General features: G+C 36.8%; 1 protein-coding gene across 4 annotated transcripts in view; it reads left to right on the plus strand.

The window, feature by feature from the left end:
• The window catches only part of LOC137250222 (zinc finger CCCH domain-containing protein 13), a 103,801-nt gene that overhangs the window by 37,114 nt on the left and 41,836 nt on the right, over positions 1–24,851 (plus strand). For 2 of the 4 annotated variants that reach the window (XM_067782644.1, XM_067782643.1), the window contains exons 3-5: positions 9,108–9,740; positions 22,297–23,798; positions 23,865–23,990. In XM_067782644.1, coding sequence (XP_067638745.1) covers positions 9,108–9,740; positions 22,297–23,798; positions 23,865–23,990 — 2,261 coding nt within the window. The remainder of the gene's footprint in view (positions 1–9,107; positions 9,741–22,296; positions 23,799–23,864; positions 23,991–24,851) is intronic. The other 2 variants (XM_067782645.1, XM_067782647.1) reach the window with 2 other exon arrangements.

The raw sequence follows: 24,851 nt of genomic DNA on the forward strand, positions 1-24,851 counted from the left end.
TCAAACATAAAGTATCACGTTTTCTTTAACGTTTTTAACGTTAACGAAAGCTTTTCGTTTCGGTTAAAAACGAGATACAATTTATCTTGATAATTTCTTTATCGATAATATTTCGAAGTGTTTCAACGGAAACGGTGGAAATTTTTTGATAAACGATTAGCTTAACGTTAAGGTGCATCCCTGCTTTTTAGTTTTAATTTGAGATCAGAAAGGCATTAAGATGCTCTCTCCGATATTTTAAGTATTTTTGGTTTTAAAACGAAACCAAAAAAGTATTAAGAAATTCTTTTACTCCGAGTTATATTCATTGCACTCTGCACATTAGTACTATTGGCTTAAAAGTAAAACCAGTATCACTTGTCCGACTATTGGGAAAGCGTTATGTGCACGATGTTTCTGAAAATTAAACACGAGGGACAATTGCATTTCATTAAAATCACAAATCCTGAAAGTCGTGAGTTCTCGACGAACGAAACAATTGTATCAAGTAAGTAAGGTAAATAATTAATTGAATTTTGCAAAAGTAAATTGTATTTCTTGCCAGTTGTGGAGCAATTAAACATTAATATCGATTGTGCAATAACATTGAGAGACCGCGATGGAGCTGAAATTTTTGTGGACGATTTCCAAGAAATTATTTGCCAATATAAAAACTGTAGCTGGTTTTTATTGGAAATAAATGAAAATTTGCCAAAGAAGGGATCACCAGTTGCTAAGAGTTTAAATCACGAGGTAAGTATAAGAATAAATGCCAAAGTTTATTTTAATGGTAGAGTATTCACCAGGAGTTGCAAAACTACCTCCGATGTGGAGATTTCTCGTGCATTCTTGAGGAATACAAAAAAAACGAACAATTTAAGTGACAGCTACCGACGTTCCTAAGTGCGCGAGTGTACCAACTTTTTACGAAAGCATTGTGGAAATTACCCTAAGCGTGAGGAAAAAATTGCACTAGCTGAATCAGTGATACGTCTTTTTCCAGTTTATAAGGTTACTAACAGCAACTTTGGAGCGATTTCGAAAGGTTTTTTAGAAAACTGTGAAAAGTATGAAACCTGTGTGGAAAACATTTTCATTGATGCGAGTGGCGAATCTAATTTGGGAAACCATACTGATTGGTTCTCTGAAGTGCTACCTTATTTGATTTTTTTAAAGCTGATGCCATCTACTGTAAATGGACGTGGCAAAAAAAAAAAAAATTAACTTCCAAAAATCTCTCGATAGTTTCTAGTCTTTTGAAAACGTGATTTGCAATCAATGTTTTTATTCTTAATCAACACAAATAACAAATTTATTTTTTTGCAGCTCAACACCCCAATAACAGAATTTACAGTGGCGTCTAGTCAGCCCACCATCATTGCAGTTGGACAAGATAAAACCACAATTTGCCAGTATTTTATTATCATTGATGGTAAGACGATAGTTGTTCCCCCCTCTTATAAGTTTAGACAAGTATTCGATCAATATTTTAAAGCATTTTACGTATTTAATATACAATTTGATGCTACTTTGGCGAACTTTTTGGCATTTGTTGCAATATTTTTTTACAAAATAGACGACAAAAAAGCCAAGTTCTAGGTTACTAGAAGTACAATCAAAGTTCGAGAATAAGTTTAAGGAATTATTTAATTAAGTTTTGCATTTAAAAAATGAACATTTCTTATCCGAGTCTCATGGATTAAAGTTGAGGTGCGCTTCCCCTAAAACATGTAAAAGAGTATTTAATACATTTAGCTCGTTAAGTAGACATTCCAAGCTTTGCATTCCTATAAATATGAACAGCGAAATTCCAGCGAAGAAAATTGAACCAATGTCAAAAACAGAGAGGGTAAATACTCAATGGGGGGATAATTACAAATTATCTCACTACAAAATTTTTGAAAGTCTTAATGTTGATGTAATGCACGATATTTTGGAAGGCGCTCTACCTTTCATTTTAAAACTCTTTTTTCAGAAGCTTGCGGAAAGCAAATACCTTTCAATAACAGATATTAACGATAAAATTAAAAGTCTCAATTTCGGATATTTACAAAGTACATGCCTCCCATCAAAAATCACTCTTGATAAAAAATGCCGAAAACACATTGGATTGTCAGCCTCTCAAAACTTATGTCTTATTTTGCACAAGCCTTTCATCTTTTTTAACTTTTATGATATTATGCCACATTTCTGGAATGGGGTTACTTCGCTTATTCTAATAATAAAACTTACATTGTCTCCCGTCTTAAAGCAACACCATATACAATCTCTTAGAGAAGATATAGAGTTACATTTGAAATGTATAGTAGAAGTTTATGAAGAACCACTGCTCCCAAAACATCACTTTTTGACCCACTATCGTTCAGTTTTAGAAAAAATGGGTGGTCTGATTCATACGTGGGCAATGAGATACGAGGCTAAGCATCGCGAATTTATCAGGGATGTTTCAGTTATCAATAATTACAAAAATATATGTAAATCCCTTGCTAATAGATATAAAACAAAAATGATTATTAAATGGGAAAGTATGACATTTGAGAATGAAATTATTTGTGATCCACTATGTAATTTAAGTTTTGAAGATTTAGATTTAAGCGCACAGAAGTTTTTATCTAAGACATTTGATAAAAATAAAATGCCTCAGGTATTAATAATAAAAAAGTTTAAATGTAAATATGGATATTTTTATAGGCCATAATTTATGTTAAATTTAAGACAAGAAAACGGAATTCTTACATTCGGACAAATAAAAAAAATATATCTTATCGACAATGAAATTTACTTAAGTTTAGAAATTTTTGTCAGTAAGAAATTTAATTCCATCTTAGAGTGCTATGAAATTTCTTCAACAGAATATTTATAAGGAGTTGGTTGGTTATATAGCCTAAAAAATGTAAGACCATTTGAAGTCCACAATATACATTCGAAAATGTTTTTGCTAATGCCCTGTGAAATAATAGAATAAAATTTAGTTATACTTATATATAAATTTAGTATTACTTATATAATTTAGATAAATAAAACATGCATTTCTATTTAAATAATTAAATTGGGTTTTTATTTTCAGCACTCTTCAAAATAATACTCATTTTAATAAATATCAAATTTCAAAGATTTCGGTATAATTTCTTCTAAATTTTACATGAAGAGGACTATGCATGGGCTTATAATTTTGTTGACCACTGTACGTTTAGAAAAACTCCCGGTTGGTTTTAATACCAAAAAATTACTAAATTCATTAACATTTTTGGTTTGGATTCAATACCTTTTTAGCATTAAAATAACATTTATGGGCTTATTTCATTACCAAAAAAGTATTAAATCCAGTACAATTTTGCCTTGGATTCAATGCCTCTCTGGCATTAAAATATCAGTTATGGGTTTATTTTAATACCAATAATGTACTACATCCAATTCTATTTTGGCTTAACTTTAATTCTAGTTATTATTAAATCTATTTCGGTACACGGATAGATCCAAAACCATTTTAGTTTTATTTTAAAACAATGAAATATATAGAAATTGGTCCCATGATTCAATCACAAGAGGTTTGCTCGACTGACAAATTTTTTGACAATTGCAGCCATTTTGCTCCCAAATCGAATTGACATCCGTTAACTGTGTTGTTTCTTTGCGATTTTTCGAAAAATATTAGTAGTAGAAATAGGAAGGAATCAGCTTACAAATACCCGATAAGTACTGAACTGCATAATTCCTTAGAACATTGATTTTAATTTTATGATGAATTTATTAACTATGCCATGATCTATTAGTGTGGCTGAATATAGGTTTTATGAAAAGTACGGCCACCAAGGAATCGTGCACTTTGGCAAACCTATGAACATACGAAGCCTAAACCAATTCATAGTACATCATCAAAAACTCGACTAGTAAATCGATTCACTAAAAATGTCATTAGTAAATAATGGAGATGCCATAACGAAATGTACTCATTGAGCTCGTTAACTTATTCATTCCGTATGTTCGGAACATTCGTCTCCATTTAAGAATTTGAGGAATCGGTTTATATTTGGAATATTATGTATATTCTGACCTCGTGAGGTAGTATCAAACGAAAGTGTTCCGAATATTCTAAATTAACAGTTTATCCGGAACACTTCCTTGAATACTTAACGTAAAAGAGCTTTCCGAAATTTCAGAATAAAAAGGTGAATACTCCCTGTGTAGCAGGACCGCACAAAAGCTTAACTATTCTGTTAAAGTCAAGGCCGGAATATAAAGTTCTAAGAAACTAAACCATTTTCTTTTATTTTTTTGTGTCAGTTCATTGCAGCTGCTGAGTAGAGTATCACCCCAAGTCGGCTGCCCGTTCAAAACGGTCCTATCTCAAAATATTTTTAAAAAATTTCCCATTTCAGGATTTGTCACAAAAACGCCCTATATTAGAATTAGATTGAAGAACGCCCTATCTCAGAATGCATTAACTCCCTCTTATGTCAAAATGCATTGAACTTATGCTCATATAGGGAGTTTTTGAAACAAATTTTGATATAGTGCATTTTTGAATAAAATTCTAAACCAACATAGATCTTTATCAATTCTCGATAAGGAGTTTTTGAAACAAATTTTGATATAGTGCATTTTTGAATAAAATTCTAAACCAACATAGAGATCTTTATCAATTCTCGAAAGATTTAGTAGAAAATGAATTATTTCCTCCAAAACCTGTTGGCATTTACAAATTTATTATAACTACTAATATGTAGTATAGTAAGGTACTTTTCTACTACAATTTTCGCTAAAGGGGATTGAATTATTACCCGTTTTCCTTCCTTCGTAAAAGCAACCCGTCCAGATTTTTCAATTTGGGAGTGTCAAAGCTCTGTCATCATTGAAGAGCAAACCTCTAGTAATTGAATCATGAATTGGTCCCATGGTTTGTTTTTCAGAGAGAATCTTTGAATAAATTTCTCTCTCTTTGATAAAACCAGCACGGTTTTAATATTATACTTTCTGGCATTTTTATATATGAATGCCAAATTGGTATTAAAAGTAAACTAAAATTTTTACAGTGTAGGCAAAGGTTGGTGGATATTGTGGGACAAACAAATTGTGGGTTGTCGAAGCAGCAAACAAATCAACACCGAACATACTTGTAGGAAAAACCCTGGCTATGACAAAACAAGATGGACGTATTCCGGTAAGAGTACTCAATGAGTTCAAGTCACCACTCAAACTAACCAAAGGAGCTATTTTGGGAAGATGCCAAGAGGCTGAAGTAGTTATTAACTGTGAACAGCTCCAGGAATACGTTTCATCTAGTAATACTGATCTTTCAAATAACATCGCACATAGTGTTCCACTGGCGAAGCGGGAAGTTGTGAGTCAAATCATACAAGAAATGAGCGCCAGCGGCATCTTCGAACCATCAGCTAGTCCATGGAGCTCACCGGTGGTACTTGTGAAGAAGAAGGATGAGAAAATGAGGTTTTGCGTGGACTATCGCAAGTTGAACGACGTCACGAAAAAGGATAGCTACCCATTGCCGAAAATTGACGACACTCTGGACTCGCTATCTGGTACGAAATGGTTTTCCACCCTGGACTTGAAAAGCGGCTACTGGCAAGTGGAAGTGAAGGAGGAAGACAAAGAGAAAACAGCCTTCGGCGTCGGAGATGGTCTTTGGCAATTTACAGTAATGCCCTTTGGACTATGTAATGCACCAGCTACTTTCGAGAGACTCATGGACCAGGTACTGAAAGGACTACATTGGAAAACATGCTTGGTGTACCTGGACGACATGATCGTATTGGGCAAGAACTTTGATGAACATCTTAAGAACTTGGAGGAAGTTTTCCAGAGAACAGCTGGCGCTGGTCTGAAGTTAGCGACTACAAAGCTATGACTTTTCCATTGAGCATCGAAAAGGTAGTACCCATGGAAATGCTGATGCAGTGTCACGAAGACCATGTAGTTTGGAATGCAAGCACTGTTCAAAGGCCGAGGCTAAAGAAGACATTATAGATGTCTGGCTAATGACTATAACGTGTACGGATGAATTGGACAAGGAACAACTAAGAAAGTGTCAGCTAGAAGATACAGATCTGTCACATGTTATGCAAGGGCTCGAACGAAACGAAAGACCAAACAGAGAAGAGATGTCAGCAGAGAGTCCCATTGCGAAGTCATATTGGGCACAGTGGAACAGTTTAGAATTGATATCCGGTTGCCTTCATCGAATATGGGAGAGTGAGGATGGTAAATGCAAGAAGAAACTGATAGTTGTTCCCAGGAAGAAGATTCCTGACGTGCTCAGCGAGCTGCATAATGGTCCAAGTGGAGGTCATCTTGGAATCACGAAGACGCTTGAGAAAGTTAGGCAGAGATTCTATTGGGTTGGTTGCGTCAGTCGGTCACCGAGTGGATTGCCAACTGCGAGGTTTGCAACAGAAAAACACGAAGTCATGGCCAAATGAAGCAGTATATTTCAGGTGCACCATTTGAAAGGATCGCCATGGATGTCGCAGGACCATTTCTCACTAGCAACCGCGGAAACAAATACGTACTGGTGGTTATGGATTATTTCAGTAAATGGCCAGAGGTATACGCAATCCCAAACCAAGAAGCAGAAACAGTAGCAGAAGTGGTTACAAACAATTGGATTGCAAGGTATGGGGTAGCAATGGAGTTACATTCTGACCAAGGCAGGAATTTTGAATCAGCTGTGTTCCAAGAAATGTGCAAGAAGTTGGGCATTCGGAAAACACGGACAACTGCATTGCATCCTCAGTCCGATGGTATGGTGCAACGTTTCTATAGAAGACTGGAGGAGCATTTAAGGAAAGTAGTAGACAAGTACCATAAGGACTGGGATATACACATATCATTATTCTTGATGGCTTACCGATCGGCAGTACATGAGACAACGGGCCAAACTCCCGCAAAGGTAATTTTTGGCAATGACCTTCGACTGCCAGCTGATTTGAAGTATGGGATAGATGCCGATGCGGAGAGAAATGTCAAGAAATTCACTGGTGTCTTGGAAGAAGAGCTGAGAGAGATACACGATCTGGTAAGGCAACGAGCAAAGATTATGAGTGACAAGATGAAAGCGAGGTACGATAAAGGAATTAATTCGGAAGGGTTTCAGGAAGGAGATTTGGTGCTGTTATACAACCCACAACGAAAAAAAGGTTTGTCCCAGAAATTGCAGTGTAATTGGGAAGGCCCATACAAAGTTGTAAAACGGATCAACGATGTAGTGTACCGCATACAAACCATTGGCAAACCACGAACCAAAATGAAAGTGGTTCATTTGGAAAGGCTGGCAGCGTTTAGATCGAAAGATTTGTCTGATCGGGACGATCAGACTTAGGTGGAGGGCAGTGTAACGAATATTAGCAGCACTGACGTACACGCAACAGAGAAGCAACACATGGAGATATCTTATCTGAGATATGAATTATAATTTTAGAAGTGTCGCTCACAAACACACGCGCATATGCGAGCTATACACGTACATCTGTAGTTATAGTTATAGCAGATAACGAACTAGTAGATTCTGGAACAGAAGGGCCTAGAAGATGCAACGAGGAAATCAAAGAGTATAAAAGGCATGAACAATAGAGGCGCTGCAATCAGTTTCGGTTAAGCACGCTATCTGTCGGGCAATAGTAGAGTTATTTATTGTGAAGTACTTGAATAAAGGCCATTTTGCATTATTAAATATTGGAGTTATTGGAAGGCAGCAAAGCGGTTGTCAGTATATATCTTATAGTCACCATTCCCACTCTCCTTTTTTAAAGTTTATGAAAGTGCGTTTTTCTGCGGTGATGAATTCGGCTGGTCGCTTAAGCGAAAGGAGTATGGGTTGTCGGATGCCAATCTTACCATCGGCTGCCAGCTGACGCGGTTAACGAGTCCTGCGATCACGATGGAGATGTCTGGAAAACTATGACAGCTTCCTACCATACGAATGGGAGCGTCCATGTTTATCGTGCAGAAAGGCAGCAGGTGACAGGAGGTATGTAAATGATAATAATTTCTCAAATCGCATCGCCTCACCGCACATATATGCGGTCGCTGTCCCTACGGCCGATGTCGGGATCAAATAGATTATATTGCACTAAGTGGTGGTAAATGCGAGACCACCTCCTTTTCCGCTCTCGCGATCTTTTTTGTGGACGTTGTGCCCAGAGCAGGTTTGCAAAGTAGACCTTGCAGTGAGTTTTGTCTCTTAGATCGCAGCAGTGCGGATGTTGTGCCGCTTCGTTTGGGAGGATGACAATTTGTGGAATGGACTCAACAAATTAAATGTGGTTACACTGAAATTACATCCCTGGGTCGGGAAAAATCTCGAGTCGCTCCTGTACATAGAACCGGCTGACGTGAAAAGCGAAATTCTGCCAGTATTTAAGTATTTTTGTTACTGTTGAATAAACGCATAAGGTACATCAATGTACTGCTTTCAGTGGAAATCCGAAAACACAGTTATTAACGGGATCTTCCTAAATCCGAATATTAACCGAATATCCATGCTTCCCGGATTTTATTCTTGTCAACGGATGATCCGGATATTCGAATATGCGGACACTCCCAGCCCTACTTGTAAGTTTTTATATCATGGCATGACCTGACAATCACGAACAACCAAAAAACAATACTAAATAAACAAATATTTTCCCGTAATTTCAGTTAATTTATTCATTTAAAATCAAAAATGTACACTCAAACATTTTTTTGGACTTTAAAATTAATTTTGAGTTAAAGAATTCAATATTGAGTGAGTTTGAAAAGTATTGCGTGTTTTCAAAGAAATCAAGCAGCAGCAGCAAAACTGCTGCTCATGTATTTCAGTCTTTAATTTTTGATTAGAGAATCCTTTAAAATTTGATCGTTTTTAATCATCTGGCGTATGATATTTGAATATTTTTTAATCAAAATTTTCAAAAAAAGGCTGGCTTGGTTTTAATCAGAGAAATTTAGTGACATTAAAATTCCTAAAAGGCAGTAAGTCAATAGTTTGGTGGGAGAACATTTTTTCCATCATCTTGGATTGTGGGTTCGGGTTCATTTTACATATATATTTATTCATATTATTCATATACATATATAAAAAATATATTGTTATAGTAGATAGTAAAGAAGAACTTTATATTTGATTAAAGAATTGGAAAAAGATGTTACTAAAGAAGTCAAACAACAAATAAAAGCTGAAGCAGAACAGTGGGTTTATGAACGCATCCAAGAAAAAGAAGGTAAACACAACGGTGCTAACCAAGTACTGTCGTCAGCTGGAGGTGGTACCCATTCGAAATCAAACAAAGGCAGTACTATGCCAGGAAGGGCAGATGCAATTGAAGTTACTTCTACAGCTGCAACATATTCTAATGTGAGATCAAAACATGGCTATGTAACAGAACATGTATCTACCAGTGAGAGTTCTTTAAGAACGCATGGGGGATTTAAAGAACCTTCAAAATCACAAGTTGGCAAAGAATCACTTCAGATGTATCCAATTTATACTCCATCCCAAATAGTGAACACAAAAAATGACGAAGTAACATCGAGCAGTAGTAAAGAAACTGAAATAGATCACTCCTCGATGATCAGCTGTAGCACTGGGAATCTAACAGACTCTTCATATCTGCAAAGTTCTCAAGAGAGCTTGATTTTGGCTCCTTTAAGCGGTAGTGATTTTTTAGATCCTAGAGAGGATATGGAGGATGAACGAGAAACACGCACAAATATAAAAACAACAAACGAAAGAGACGTTGAATCTGTACTCAACGAAACGGCAGGTAAATATAAATATTATAATAAGGGAGTTCAGAATTTTGTGTATTTGGTGTTGGAAACGTTGCTACAGCAAATGGAAGCTACGGATCGTGAACAACTTTTTTCGTTTAAAAATTTTTCTTTGCACATTTTGTTTTGTTTTGACCGTTGTTAATTTGCTATTCAAAATTGAAAAAAAAAAAAACTTCGGTTTTTGATGTTGCGTATTTGCCATGACGTAGCAAATGCATAGCCGTATAATTGTTTGGCGTTTTGTGTAAAAATACTACACCAGTTTGCAAATACAATGATGCTGGACCATTTGCATAAAATCCTGAACTCCCCTAAGCAGAATTCTTTTGGCCTCGTTGTTCATTTTCGATCTTTTCACGGGCAAAATTGACTGCGCGCTGCTTCTTGAAAGACTATGCTTAAATACTCCCTGTAGAAACCTCCGCCACTTTGAAATCTTTTTTATAGGGCTGAGTAGAACTGTTTATAACTCAAAAGCGCCTATTAACAGAGCCCTATCAGAAATTAATTGCTTCTCAAGTGTTTTGGATATTGATCTCTCCGACTCAAAATACGCTTTTCAACTTAAACTAAAAAATTACTTAATCTGTAATAATATAAATTCTTTTTGCTAGTGTTCTCCATAGCTTAATATAAGCTGGTCTCTGTAATTTAGTCATAAGTGTCTGTACTAAACATTTGTTACTAGACTAAATAAATAAATAGATAAATAGAATATATATATGGGGTATTCCATCCCATTTCGACCAATTTTGAACCCGACCCCTCTAGAATTGGCTGAAAATTTTTCTTCTTTTTCTAGCTTACGAAAGACGTTTTTCAGAAGTTTTTCAAATTTTTTCATCCAACTCAAAAAAAGTTATGAATTTTTAAAAAAACATCGTTTTTGTTTTCAAAATGCTATAACTTTTTCAAAAATTGACCGTTTGGGATCTTTTTTTTTTTTTTAAATTTGTTTTTAAATGTACTTTTCGGAAAAAATTCAAAAAAATGTTTAGTTTTTTTGTAATTTTTCAGTTTTTCGAGATTTTTCGAATTTCGCCCTTTTTTTTCTCATAAAAAACTTCAATCAATTCTGCAATCATCCCCACTAATCCCGGAGTGGGCCGAGAATTTTTTTTATTTAATTGAAAAAAAAAACTTTACAATTTTTTTTGTATTTTTCCCGAAAAGTACATTAAAAAACATATTAAAAAAAAAAAAATGATCCCAAACGGTCAATTTTTGAAAAACATAGCATTTTGGAAAAAAACACCGTTTTCCAACACCGTTTTCCAACTCAAAATAATAAGTTTTAAATATTTTGAAAAAAAAAACTTTTTCAAAAATTGACCGTTTGGGATAATTTTTTTAAATATGTTTTTAAATGTACTTTTCGGAAAAAATACCAAAAAAATTAAACATTTTTTTTTCAATTAAATAAAAAAAAAAAAAAAAATTCTCGGCCCACTCCGGGATTAGTGGGGATGATTGCAGAATTGATTGAAGTTTTTTATGAGAAAAAAAGGGCGAAATTCAAAAAATCTCGAAAAACTGAAAAATTACAAAAAAAAAACTTTAAAAATTTTTTTGAATTTTTTCCGAAAAGTACATTTAAAAACAAATTAAAAAAAAAAAAAGATCCCAAACGGCCAATTTTTGAAAAATGTATAGCATTTTGAAAACAAAAACGGTGTTTTTAAAAATTCATAACGTTTTTTGAGTTGGATGAAAAAATTTGAAAAACTTCTGAAAAACGTCTTTCGTAAGCTAGAAAAAGAAGAAAAACTTTCAGCCAATTCTAAAGGGGTCGGGTTCAAAATTGGTCGAAATGGGATGGAATACCCCACATACATATATACTAGGGTGGTTTTAAAAAAATCGATGTCGGATTTTTTTTGGTGCACCCCTAAAATGTTCCATTTTGTTTTATTTTAAGATTGCCAAAGTTTAACCGCAATTGGAAGATGTTAACCCGTACCACTGGGTCCTCAAAGCTTGGGGTCGCCAGTGATACAGTATGAGGAAAAAATAGATACATACCTGACTTAAAAAACCATGGGTTCTAAAATTAACGGTATACCATAGCAAACATATTTAAGTATTTGTCCATAATAAGCAATAATAATACAAATAACGCATCTTCGCTTTAAGGGGTACCAAGTACCTAGTCACTTTTTTAGACACATTGGCTTCATTATCTCGAATTCAGTACTACTTACGTATTTTTTTATTGCATATAAAATAGGGCGGGTCAAATTGTATGGGGAAAAAATATTCAGGTGCACATCCAGTTTCTGAATTTATGGGTCATACTGAGTAATACTGTCCATGGGACCATAGGTCTGAAATGTATTTCGAGCCTCCATAATGAAGTGAGAAAATTTTGATATACAATTTTGATATAAGATAAAATTCTGATATGAGAGAATTTTGATATGAGAGAAAATTTTGATATAAAATTTTCTAACAAAATTAGGGAGGCTCGAAATTCATTTCAGACCTATGGTCCCATGGGCAATATTACTCAGTATGACCCATATATTCAGAAACTGGATGTGCCTTTTCAACAATAAATGTGACCCACCCTAATATAAAATATTATTAACATATTAAGGGAATTCAGAATTTTGTGTATTTGGTCTTGGAAACGTTGCTATAGCAAACGAAAATTGCGGATCGTGAACAACTTTTTTGTGTTTTACATTTTTTTTGCATTTTTTGTTTTGTTTTGACAGTTGTTAATTTGCTATTCAAAATTGAAAAGATAAACTATGGTTTTTGATGTTGCGTATTTGCCATGACGTATCAAATGCATAGCCGTATAATTTGCTGGCGTTTTGTGTAAAAATACTAAACCAGTTTGCAAACTTTGTAAACAAAATTATGACTTTTTTTACCTTATGAGATAAAGCCACTCTAATATATACAAATATACATTAAGCTGTTCGCTAAAAAAAAGTTTACTTTAGTAAATTATGGTCTAAAAGCTAATTGTTAACCGTTAATTTGTTAATCATTTAATATATAAAAAGACTTACAGATTTGGATTATGAATACAAAAATTATAAAAATTTTGATCGGTCTGAGGTTTCGCAAAGTTATCAACATTCAAAAAATAAACGCCACTTTTGTTCTATTCAAAAAATCTCCAGTTTTTTATAATATGGAACTACGAAACGATCTTTCGCCATAACATGCCGCCATTCAATTTCAATCATACAAATATCTTAGGAGATATTCAGAGATTTAGTAGCATGTTGCAAATTACCTTAATAAAGAGCAAGTATTTGGTCTAAATTTTGATGTAACAACAAAGCTTAATCAATTCCAGATCATATTTGTTCCAATAATCAACAAATCGGTTCAAAAATGGCAAAGTCATATCAAATTTGGTAAAATGATATGGCTACATTAAGCGTATCGATACTGTAGCGCAATATATAGCTTCTCCACCCCAATTGTCAACCTCACCTTCGAGCGGCGAATCCCGTTTCACTAACAGACGAGGCTCTGGCGACCCCAAGCTCCTCATGGAACTTGGGGGAGGGGAGGGAGGTATGGCCTGAAGGTTTAATGTGGTCATATAAATCGTTACCGAGATGGTCTGGCTAGTACCATAATGGTGCTGTGTTACCGGAGCGTACCGGACCTGTATCCGGCAAAGGACCATCACATCGATAACACTCCCCAAAGTCTTCGGGGAAGTAACCTTATCGCTACAACAACAACAACAACAACATACTGTACAAAACATCAATCGAAAACTTGATACATAAAACCCACACGAGTATTCGTATTAAATTTGTATACAAAAAAGTGTCGATATATCAAATTAAGCTATATAACCAGTGCTGCTCAAAATTTTTTATATTGAAGTGCAAGTGTATTTAAAAATTAAAAATTATTTTTTAAATGTTCAAAAAGCTCAAAAGTTTTAATATATCGATTCCTTAAAACATATTTCATTTCATTTCATTCATGTTTTTGTTTTTTTCTTGTCAGGCTTATGCTGCTACAATATCACAAACATTTTGTAGGCTGTCTTGTTTTGATTTCGAATTCAAAACTCATTGCGAGCATTTTCTATTAGCAATATAGCAGTATTACATATATGCCTTAAAACATTTTGTAAATCGCTATATTATCATAATATTCAAGAGCAATGAAATTTAATTCTCAAAATCCAGCACAACTTCACTCAGCAACGGTTGTTGTTGTTGTTGTTGTTGTCGTTGTTGTAGCAGTGCTTCGCCCCACCTAATAGGTGCGACCGATCACAAATTGTCATCAATATCCTCTAACGGGAGTCCAAGGAAACTTGTTGTTTCAACAGGGGTGGACCATAATGAAAGGGGTGTTAGAGGCGTTGGTTCCACATTACAATTAAAGAGATAGTTGGTGTCATATGGGGACACATTGCAAGCGAGGCATACATTTTGTATGTCGGGGTTGATTCTGGATAGGTAAGAGTTTAGCCTGTTACAGTATCCAGAACGGAGTTGAGCTAGAGTGACTCGCGTTTCCCTGTGGAGTATGCGTTCCTCTTCCGCAAGTTTTTGGTACTGTTCTTTGAGTACTGGATTCACCGGGCAATTCCTGGCATAAAGGTCCGACGACTGTTTGTGGAGTTCACTGAGGACCTGCTTGTGTTTTTTTGCTTCATACGGCTAAGTTCTCAGGTGCCGTATTTCCTCATAATGCCTACGGAGATAACTCCTTAAGCCCCTAGGCGGTGTTGGCTCATCAATCAGATGTCTGTTGGGATGCCCAGGTTTCTGGGTATTCAACAGGAACTGTTTGGTTAGCATCTCATTTCTCTCCCTGATGGGGAGTATTCTCGCCTCATTATGTAGGTGGTGTTCTGGGGACATAAGAAGACAGCCCGTGGCGGTTGTGAGGGCAGTATTTTGCAGGCCTGTAGCTTCTTCCAGTGAGTAGTTTTTAGGCTTGGCGACCATATAGTATTTTGGCAGGTCTGTAGCTTCTTCCAGTGAGTAGTTTTTAGGCTTGGCGACCATATAGGGGACGCGTAGCATGCAATCGGCTGGCCAATTGCTTTGTATGTGGTAATGAGCGTTTCTTTGTCTTTTCCTCAAGTACTGCCAACAAGGGATTTGAGGATTTTATTACGGCTCTGGATTTTAGGTACAATTGCGGCTGCATGCTCACCAATATGTAGATTCTGATCAAACGTCACACCCAAGATTTTGGGGTGTAGGACAGTCGGTAGCGTAGTGCCATCGACGTGGATGTTCAAAATGGTCGACGTTTGGGACGTCCATGTTGTGAATAAGGTCGCGGAGGATTTAGTCGGTGATAATGCCAGGTTTCGCGAGGCGAAAAAACTGGAGAGATCAGGGAGGTAACCGTTTATTCTGTTGCAAAGCTCAGCACTCAATTTTTTTTGACGTATTTGGGGATTTTTGAAGTTTCATAATGGAAGTAGCGTTGCCATATCGTTACTGTTTAAGGCGAAATTGTGGTTTTCGGGATGGAAATTTCCTTTAGGATGAAAACGCAATGGTCATCTGAGAGAATAATAGTATGCTTTAGCACTATTTATGTGCATACATATCGATTGAGAATACAGTAAAACATGCAATTTTATTGAAAAATAGTGGATAATGACTCATACATTGGTTAATGACTCATATCTTTATGGCAGCTTGACCCCTAGACAGAAAAAAAAAAAATAAACGAAAACTCCTGTTGTTCTAGCATGGCCCTATTATCATGCCCCTACAGTGGATATTTCTCAAGACATGTTGAGAAAAAGTGTACCTCCAAAGTCTGCACAGAATGTGTTAGGCGGGGGTGCCCCAAGGTGACCCCTGGTACAACGGGCAAAACACTATCATAACTAGTGGCAAACCTGCAGAGCTACAAGGTAATGTTCTCCATAAAAAATGGTTTAACAACTCCCTCCTAAAGCGCAACGCTTGAATTATACAATAAATAAAAAAATAAAAAAAGTGGACTTGTAGCCAATTTATCAAGAAATTGCCGTCTCGGTTTATAAGGACCTCCTTTGAGCAAGCAATTGACAAACGTGTATGTTTTGTCAAAATATTCTGAGCAAACGTACGGGCTATATTCCCTTGCTTTGCATACTTCGATCCATATTTCTTCCACCAAAACAATTTTCGGGAGCTCGAAAAACTTATTAAAAACCTACTTTTCTAGGCTGATATTTCGTATTAAACTATTTCCAAGGCGTGGGGCTCATTTTTTTTCTTTTTTATTTAAAATAACTATGAAAGTAATTTATTCGTTGTCTTTGTTTTAAAGAAGTCCCAGTTCGCATGTTTCATAAGAAATTTGGGTTTGCTCAAATTTGGTGGTGATAATTATGGGTAGGTGATTACTTCCTTGTAGGTCATCTAATATTTTTTAGTTAGTTGGCTATTGCTATGTCCGTAGATGCGAAAGTTAAGTCGATGTGTGTTAAGGTCTTCTTTATATTTTCTGACAAATGCATATTTTGTTTTTTCCCCATGTTGCACTGTCATGGGGTTCTGAAATATGTTCTCAGAATCTACCTCCACGGGAAATGACTCAATAGCGATTGCAAGATTCCACATGTTGTAGATGGACTTTCTAAATATCTCTGAATATCTCGATCCCTGTCCAATGTACAAAACTCTTTTATTCTAATTATTAAAACCTAATAGGGCCCAAAGTTTCTTTCAACGTTTTAGGTCACTGGGTTATCGGAAACTTCCATAAAACACTAAAGCAAAATTTCCAAGCTCGGCCTATTTCTGCGGGAAGTCCTAGTGCACAGGAAGTTACTCAAATAGCGGTCGCAAGATTCCACATGTTGTAAATTGACTTTTTAAATATTTCGATCCCTGTCCCATCTAGAAATTTCTCTTATCCCAAATATTACAATCTAATAGAGCCCTAAATTTCGTTAAAATTTACTCAAACTAAACTTCCTTAAAACTCGAAAGCAAAAGTTCTAAGTTCGAACATTTTTTTTTTAATTTTCACGGTCCCTGGACCACCTTAAAAATTTTGTTTCCCTAATGTTGCATTGTCATGGGGTTCTGAATTATATTCTTAGTTTCTAGAATCTAGCACTACGGGAAGTAACTCAAACAGCTGTTGCATGGACTTTCTAAATATATCTAAATATCTCGACCCCTGTTTCCATCCCAACAATTGTAACCTTATAGAGTATAGGGGTTCTTTCAAGGTTTCACCTAGCGAAAACCAAAAAAAAAAGTTCCCGCTTTTGCGGTTTATAACTTAATTATTATAAATAGCACCACATTAAGGCGAAGAAAATTTAAAATCGTAAATCAGGAGCCGTTATCACTTTGCAATTTTGAAGAATTATGGTTCATGGTTTTATATTTAAATCTGAGTAAAATTCGTTAACGACAGTGCCAATGTTTTTTTAAACAGTTGCTTCAGGTTTTATGGTAGTGGAAAGTACGAAATAATTAAGCTCTTCACAAAACTTAATATCAAAGTCTAACAAAAGACGATCAAATTTAACAAGATTATGTATTTGCTACGTCATTGCAATTAGGCGCCGTTTACATACAAAACGTTTTGTTGCTGATTATTTTACGTTGTTTTATTTTACTTTAATTTATTTTAGTTAAATTTATTTTATTTTATTCCATTCTATTTTTAAAATTTTTTTAAATTTTATTTTTATTTAATTTTATTTTTTACCTACTATTTTGTAAAAAAATTTAAACAAAACAAGGCGACAGCTGTTTCTATTATACCTTGTAAATCTCTTCAAAGCATTTTTCTCCCAGGAGTGGGATTGGAACCCGCACTAATGTGATGATCGGTCTGTCGACATACACATTTTGTTGTTGTATTAACGATAAAGACGCTACCCGAGGGTTTGGGGAGTGTTATCGATGCCGATGGTCCTTCGCCGGATACAGATCCGGTACTTTCCGATAACAAACCACCATAAAGGTACTAGCCCGATCATCTCGGGAACGATTGATATGACCACATTAAACCTTCTAGGCCATACCGCCCCCACCCCCTATTGCCATGAGGAACTTGGGGTTGCCAGCGACTCACCTTCTAAACATATTTGGAACAGGATTCCCTTCTCGTAGGCGAGGTTGGCAATTGGGTTACGGATGCTTTGAAACTATAAGGCTTAGTAATGCGCTTATCAACCCCTTGAATCCCGTCAACAAACACATCTTGCTGTTATACAACTTTTATCCCAATTGCCTTCAGCTTCATTTATTTACACTGCCATATACAACATAATTTTTGTATGCTTGCTTGTATGACATAAATTACATTCGCGACGGTTCATTAGAATAGGTTTTTTGTTGTATTCAATTTATTTAATTTGTTTTTTAATTTAAATAACATTCGTAAATTTTAATCAGCCCAATTCTAAACAAAAATTCCGTGCGAGTTGTTCCCTTCTTACATTCCTCCTATTCTGAACAATGTTCGAAAAAGCGGAAAACGGTTATGGGAGAAAAGTAGGTTTTATGAATGTGAGGGAGAGGGAGATTTCTGTGCCATTTCACAGGAGTTTTTTCACTTGTTAAATTAAAGGGAATGCATCAAAACAGTTAAAGGAAATTGGTTCCTTTAAGAAAGAACATTTATTTCTACAAATTTGTGGTAAAATATGTACATTCTACTACAATCATATATATTATTTCTAATTGCTGTTTTTATGTACGGGTCCCTTTTTCGCTCTTATTTGGAATCCAAATCTATAAATAAAGTTTTGGTTGTAAAGATGCAGATTCGGGCTATTAGCGAGCTTTGGGCAATTTTGCCCGTAGTGCTTTTGTTTAGCTATATTTTATTAAAATAATTTATTAAAAATAAACGATTGTGAGTACACATAGAAATCTATTTGTACTATGGCCCTAAGGTGAATATTTGCACTGCATTACCGGCAGTTGCTATTGTACCCTAGATGGCAAGCGCAAGCGGTAAGTTTTAATTGATTTGCGGCAATTGCATTATACGCTAGATGGCAGCGCAAGCTGTAAGTTAATAGAACAGCTGATTTCTGTTGATATTTGATAAGAGACTTATATTGGTTGCGCAAGATGCGCACGTGTCAGGCTCGTATTCTTTATTTTAAGTCGAAAAGTATATTGTGGCGAATATTATGATCACTGAGCGATACTATCATCACTAAGCCGATACTAAGCAGCCACTCGTATGTACGTAAACAAATCAATCATTATTTACACACATGCATACAAGGCAGAGAAGAAATACTCACAAACGCATGTCATCATCAGCCGACGTAGTACTCACATATACACACGCATATAGCTACAAACTACAAATATACATGTACATGGTTGTAACCAAGCATGAAGTTCACGAAATTACTAGACCTTAGGAGAAATGGGTGAACGAGGAAACCGAGAGTATAAAAGCAGTGCAAGCTGAGGCATAAGAAGCAGTTTTGATTTAAGCACACTATTGGTTGTGAAGTACAAGTGTTATTGCGAAGTACTTTTATAGTAGTCTAATAAAGACCATTCTGCATTATTGAATATTGGAATTATTTATTCAACAGTTTAACGTTTCGAACGTTAGCAGAAGGTTTGGAATACGCGGAATTCCCCAAAATTCATTACAATTGGTGTCAGAAGAGGAATTGTTGAATAAATCCCGAAGATTTCGAATACAACTTGGACATGGCAAAGATAAGTGAATTAAGGATCCATCAACTGAAAAAGGAGTTGGAGAACCGTGAATGAATACAACCACCAATAAGATCGAACTTCAAGCACTGCTACGAGAGGTAATGGAGTCGCAAGGAATGAATGTGGATGTGTATGTCTTTCATCCTGATGGGGACGAGACATTAACAAAATTGGAAGAGAAGAACGGAAGTCCGAGTCCATTCGCAAGCGGGGAGAATAATGCGTTATTGGTGTTGTTATCGCAGATATCGACAAAAATGGAAACCCAGGAAACACGTATAACAGAAAGTATGGCATCTCAACTAGAATCACAGGAGACTCGCATAACATCGAAGATGGAAGCGTAGGAGGCATGCATCTAAGCTGGAAGCGCGCATGGAAGAGAAAATAACCCAGTTTCATAAAGGTGTCAGTGGCCGACAGAAAAAAATCGAGGCCGAGGTAGAAGCTTTGAGAGTTCGTATACAGGAGTTGCAAATAAATCGCCCAGCAGTTTCAGCGAGTAATTCAAAGGTAAAGACACCATTTTTTTGACGGTTCTGTTCCTTTCCAGGTCTTTAAACTGCAGTTTGAGAAGACCGCAGCAGTGACCAACTGGAATGCTGAAGATAAAGTTGCAGTCCTATTCGTAGCATTGAAGGGGCCAGCAGCCGAAATCCTACAGACGATTACCGAAGGAGAGCGGAACGACTATGAAGCATTGATGGCTGCTGTAGAACGACGTTACGGAAGCGAACACAGGAAACAAAACTACCAAATAGAATTGCAAACCGCTACCAAAAATCTAACGAGACTTTGCAGAAGTTGGCTTCAGAGATTGAAAGATTGGCTCATCTTGCAAATGCGGACGCACCCGCGGAATAAACTGAATGGGTAAAGATTCAGAGTTTTATAAATGGCATACGGGACGTTGAAACGAAGCGAGCGACATCCGCAAACCCAAAACCTACATTCACAGAAACGGTATCACATGCTCTGATTCAGGAAACAGCATCGCTTCTGTGCAAGCCAGCTTTCAAAGTACGCCGTGTGGAGGTAGAAAGGCCATGATTTAAGCACACTATTGATTGTGAAGTATAAGTCTTATTGTGAAGTACTTTTAAATAGTCTAATAAAGACCATTTTGCATTATTGAATATTAGAGTTATTTATTCAACAGTTTAGCGATTCGAACGTTAGCAGACGGTTTGGAATACGGAATTCCGCAAAATTCGTTACAATCTCATAAGCAACCGAAGAGCTCTTGGTATATTTGGTGCAGCCATCCAGAGATTGCGAAAGGATTTTTTAAGAAGGCTGAAGTAGATTTTGGCATATGGCGAAAGGAGAACTCACCTCGACTTGGCCGCCATAAAATTACTTTGCTGAATCAAAGCAGGCAACAACGTCGTCTTCTTCTTATGCATTGTGAATACATACAAGTGAAGAATCTTCCTATTCCTTCATTGCCATACCTACCTGTCAAATAATAGCTGACAGGGAAAGCGGCTGTCGCGAATGGCCAGGGAATGGAAGATAGGTTTGTTTTTTGCTCGCGGTTATTAAATGCACTGCCATGAATTGCTCATTTGTGTCTCAAATCAGCTTTTCTTTTAAATGTGTATCCTGAAAATCAGACTACATATTAATATTAATTTCAAAAATCTAGTTAATAGATTAAATGTGAGGAGCCAGTTAAGCAAGCATTTTAAAATATGTAAATAATGCAATATACCAGTCGTCTACAAAAATGTTTGAAAAACACTATTGAGCAAATGATGTAGGTAATCGAACAGCGATTGAACAGGTGATCAAGGCGGTTTACTATTGTGAACGTGTTTTTCAAACATTCGCCACTTGTATGAATTCACAATGTTCTTATGCTCCTCTGTTGATGTTGCTGTGGCACCAATTCATGTTGTTGTTGTTGTTGTTGTAGCGATAAGGTTGCTCCCCGAAGGCTTTGGGGAGTGTTATCGATGTGATGGTCCTTTGCCGGATACAAATCCGGTACGCTCCGGTACCATAGCACCATTAAGGCGCTAGCCCGACCATCTCGGGAACGATTTATGTGGCCACATTAAACCTTCAGGCCATTCCCTCCCTCCCTACCCCCAAGTTCCATGAGAAACTTGGGGTCGCCAGAGCCTCGTCTGTTAGTGAAACAGGATTCGCCGCGGGTAGGTGAGGTTGACAATTGGGTTTGGAGAAGCTATATATTGCGCTGGCAACCTGAAAGGTTGCGCTACACATCCCCTTGAATCTGGTATTTTAGTCGCCTCTTACGACAGGCATACCTACCGCGGGTATATTCTGATCCCCTAACCCGCTGGGGTGGCACCAATTCATCACTCATTTCAGTGAATACCACATGAAATGCAGTACTGTGCATTGTTTATACTTTATTTCTTAATTTCAAACAAATTCGCAGCAATCATTAAACTTTTCTATTTTTTAAACAAAATAAGAAATATGCAACGAAATTTCAATTGACAAAACAACTGACTTCGAAAATTCGAAATTCCTATTCCCCAATTATTGTTCTCCCTAGGAGAAAAGAATTGGAGGAATTTTTCCGCGGGAATAAAAAAATCCGCGCGAACAAAATTCCGAGGGAATATTTAGAATTGGGCTGAATGAGTTTGAGACGTATTCACAATAATTATTGTAATTTTATGGAAAAATTGAAAGAAATTAATTTAACTTTATTTTACTTTGTTTCATTATATTTTATTTTATGTTTCACTTTTATTCCAATGTGGCCTGAAAATGTTTATAATAAGCTACATTATTTTCTTTTAGAAAAACAAATTAAGCCCGGGGTGTTATTTTACCCGATTGTTCGACATTTTTCCAAAGCCCGGTTTCGAATTATTCAAAAAATATAAGCTTACATTATTTATACTTTCAGACAAGCACCAGTCTCGTTATGCGCACAGTAAACGTGGTGGAAATCCATTGTTACGACCTCATACACTACGTGGCTCATATCATGGTCAAAGACCACTTTTGCGTTATCCTCTATCACATGGTAATTTTTCATTGACAACGCACGTCTTTCCGGCATCTAGAGCCAGTATTGTTTCACCAACACTAACTCATATATCCTCGCCCCTCATTCCAGGTCAATTTCCGTTTCAACAAGCGCCCTTACCTTATGTGCCACTTAACACAACACTTGCCCCATCATCATCAAATCAAGGACCTATGGGACTACAGTCACAAAATCCTAACCCACCCATTCCTTTACACCAACACGATCCAATGAATCCCCTCATACCCCATCGTCCCCGTCATCCATATCCTGGCTATCGTCCTGGTGGACCTATGAATTTTCGCCACCCAAATTCAACGAATATGTATCCTCAAGCGCAGCATGATTATAATGCGGGTAATGGGATGCCCTTCAATCAAAACTTCGGGCACATGTCACATCCATCTCGTCCCATGTTCCGACCTGAACTCGGTGGAGCTCCAGTGCAAGGTGGAAACAATGCGGGTCTATGTCCACCTGGTGTTCCAATGGGATTGCGTCCAAATATGCGTTTAGCACGGCCACCTTTGACAAATTTACCGCCTCAAGGTATGCCACCGAACTTCATAAATAATCCGGCACATAGACCACCGCAACCACAACCATTACAATCTTCAGAAGCGTCACTACACTTACCACAAAGTGGAGTACATACAAGCGCTGGGACAATGCCACCACAAATACCTGGAAATAATAATACTGGATCAATGGCATCGACAACAATGCGCCCTAATAAAGTTCTTATTAATCCAAATTTTAAAGGCGGAGTTCAAGCAGCCACAGATAAGTTTATAAAGGAAACTCAGTTTATGTCAACAATTAGCAGTCATGTTTCTCATCTTCAAAGCGACGATGAGCTTCTTCGTCAACAAGAAGAATTTATTAATAAAAATCGGGAGCATATCGAAAAACGTCGAAATGAACGTTCCCCATTAACTTTACGACGTACTCGTAGTCGTAGTCGATCACGAACACATTCACGTGAGCGAAGTTTTACGCCGCCAAATAAACGAGGTGGTACAGCTACCGGCGGGGCCGGAATGCATTTCGATAGAGAAAGAGAACGTGATCGCGAACGGGAGAGAGAGCGAGATCGTGATCGTGAGCGGGAGCGAGATCGAGACCGATTAGATCGCGAACGAGATCGTGATCGTGAGAGGGAGAGAGAACGTGGCCCAATTGATAGAGAACGCAGTGGTTTTGGAAGCGGAAATAATAACGTAGGACCAAGAGGAAGTCGTTTTCGTCGGGGAAGTAGTCGAGATCGGAACTATGATAAAAGAAATACTTCTAATTATGGTAAACGTAGACGAAGTTTGTCTCCTTTACCTCGGATCGGTGGAAATTCGCGACGTGGTGGCGAACGCGATCGTTTCGATGTAGGTTTTATATCATGTAATTTTTTTTTAGAAAATATGTTACTAAATTATGTTTTTAATTTCAAGGCTGAAGAGGACGAGGAGACACGTGCTTACCGTCTAGAGATTGAAAAACAAAAAGCACTACGGGAAAAAATACTCAAAGATAAAGAATTAAAACGAAGACGCGCTGCAGAAGAAAAACAATACGAGGTAAGGTTTCAAACTTTTATTCAGGGATTTCATGGAGCTCGATTGTTGTCCAAATGAATATTGTTGCCATGAGTTCAAAACATTTTGGTTTGGTGATTGAATTATATTTCTTTTTGGTTCGTAATTCTAATTTGAACATCAAACCGAAAATTTCACAATCACTACGTCTTTTTCAAGTGTACTTCAGAAACAGAACAATGTTGTTCAGATAAGGTAAAATCATTTGTATTTCAGAAACGATAAATTGGGTTTTATAATAGTCAAATGTAGTTTAGAAGTCGTAAAATGTACCTCAGTGTGGTCCATTGTACTTGTGAAAATGTGAAATGTATTTCAGAATAGTCAACTTCAACTCATAAACCGTTAATTGTACTTCAGAATAGTAAATTCTACTTCAGAAACCGGTAATTGTACATGGACTAAATCAGGAAAAACCCCATCACAGGCCGTTGCTCGTGGCACTTGATCTGTCAAAAGCTTTTGACACAGTCAACCACGGCACGCTACTCCGAGACATAGAAGGCTCACACCTTCCCCCTTGTCTAAAAAGTTGGACCGCAAATTATTTGAATGGTCGGCAAGCGTCGGTTCAGTTTAGGAATGAAATCTCAAAGCCTAGGAAAATTAAACAGGGGCACCACAGGGTGGTGTCCTATCCCCGCTCCTGTTTAATTTCTACATATCAAAACTCCCCCACCAGAAGGAGTTACAATCATTTCCTATGCCGACGACTGCACGGTTATGGCAACGCGACCTTGCCTTTCAATAGATGAATTCGTTTCTAAAATAAAGAGCTATCTCCCCGATCATCACCTCGCGCAGCCTGGCATTATCACCGAAAAAATCCACGGCCACTCTGTT

Source organism: Eurosta solidaginis, chromosome 4, assembly GCF_040869045.1.
Source record: "Eurosta solidaginis isolate ZX-2024a chromosome 4, ASM4086904v1, whole genome shotgun sequence".
Taxonomy (NCBI): Eukaryota; Metazoa; Arthropoda; class Insecta; order Diptera; family Tephritidae; genus Eurosta; species Eurosta solidaginis.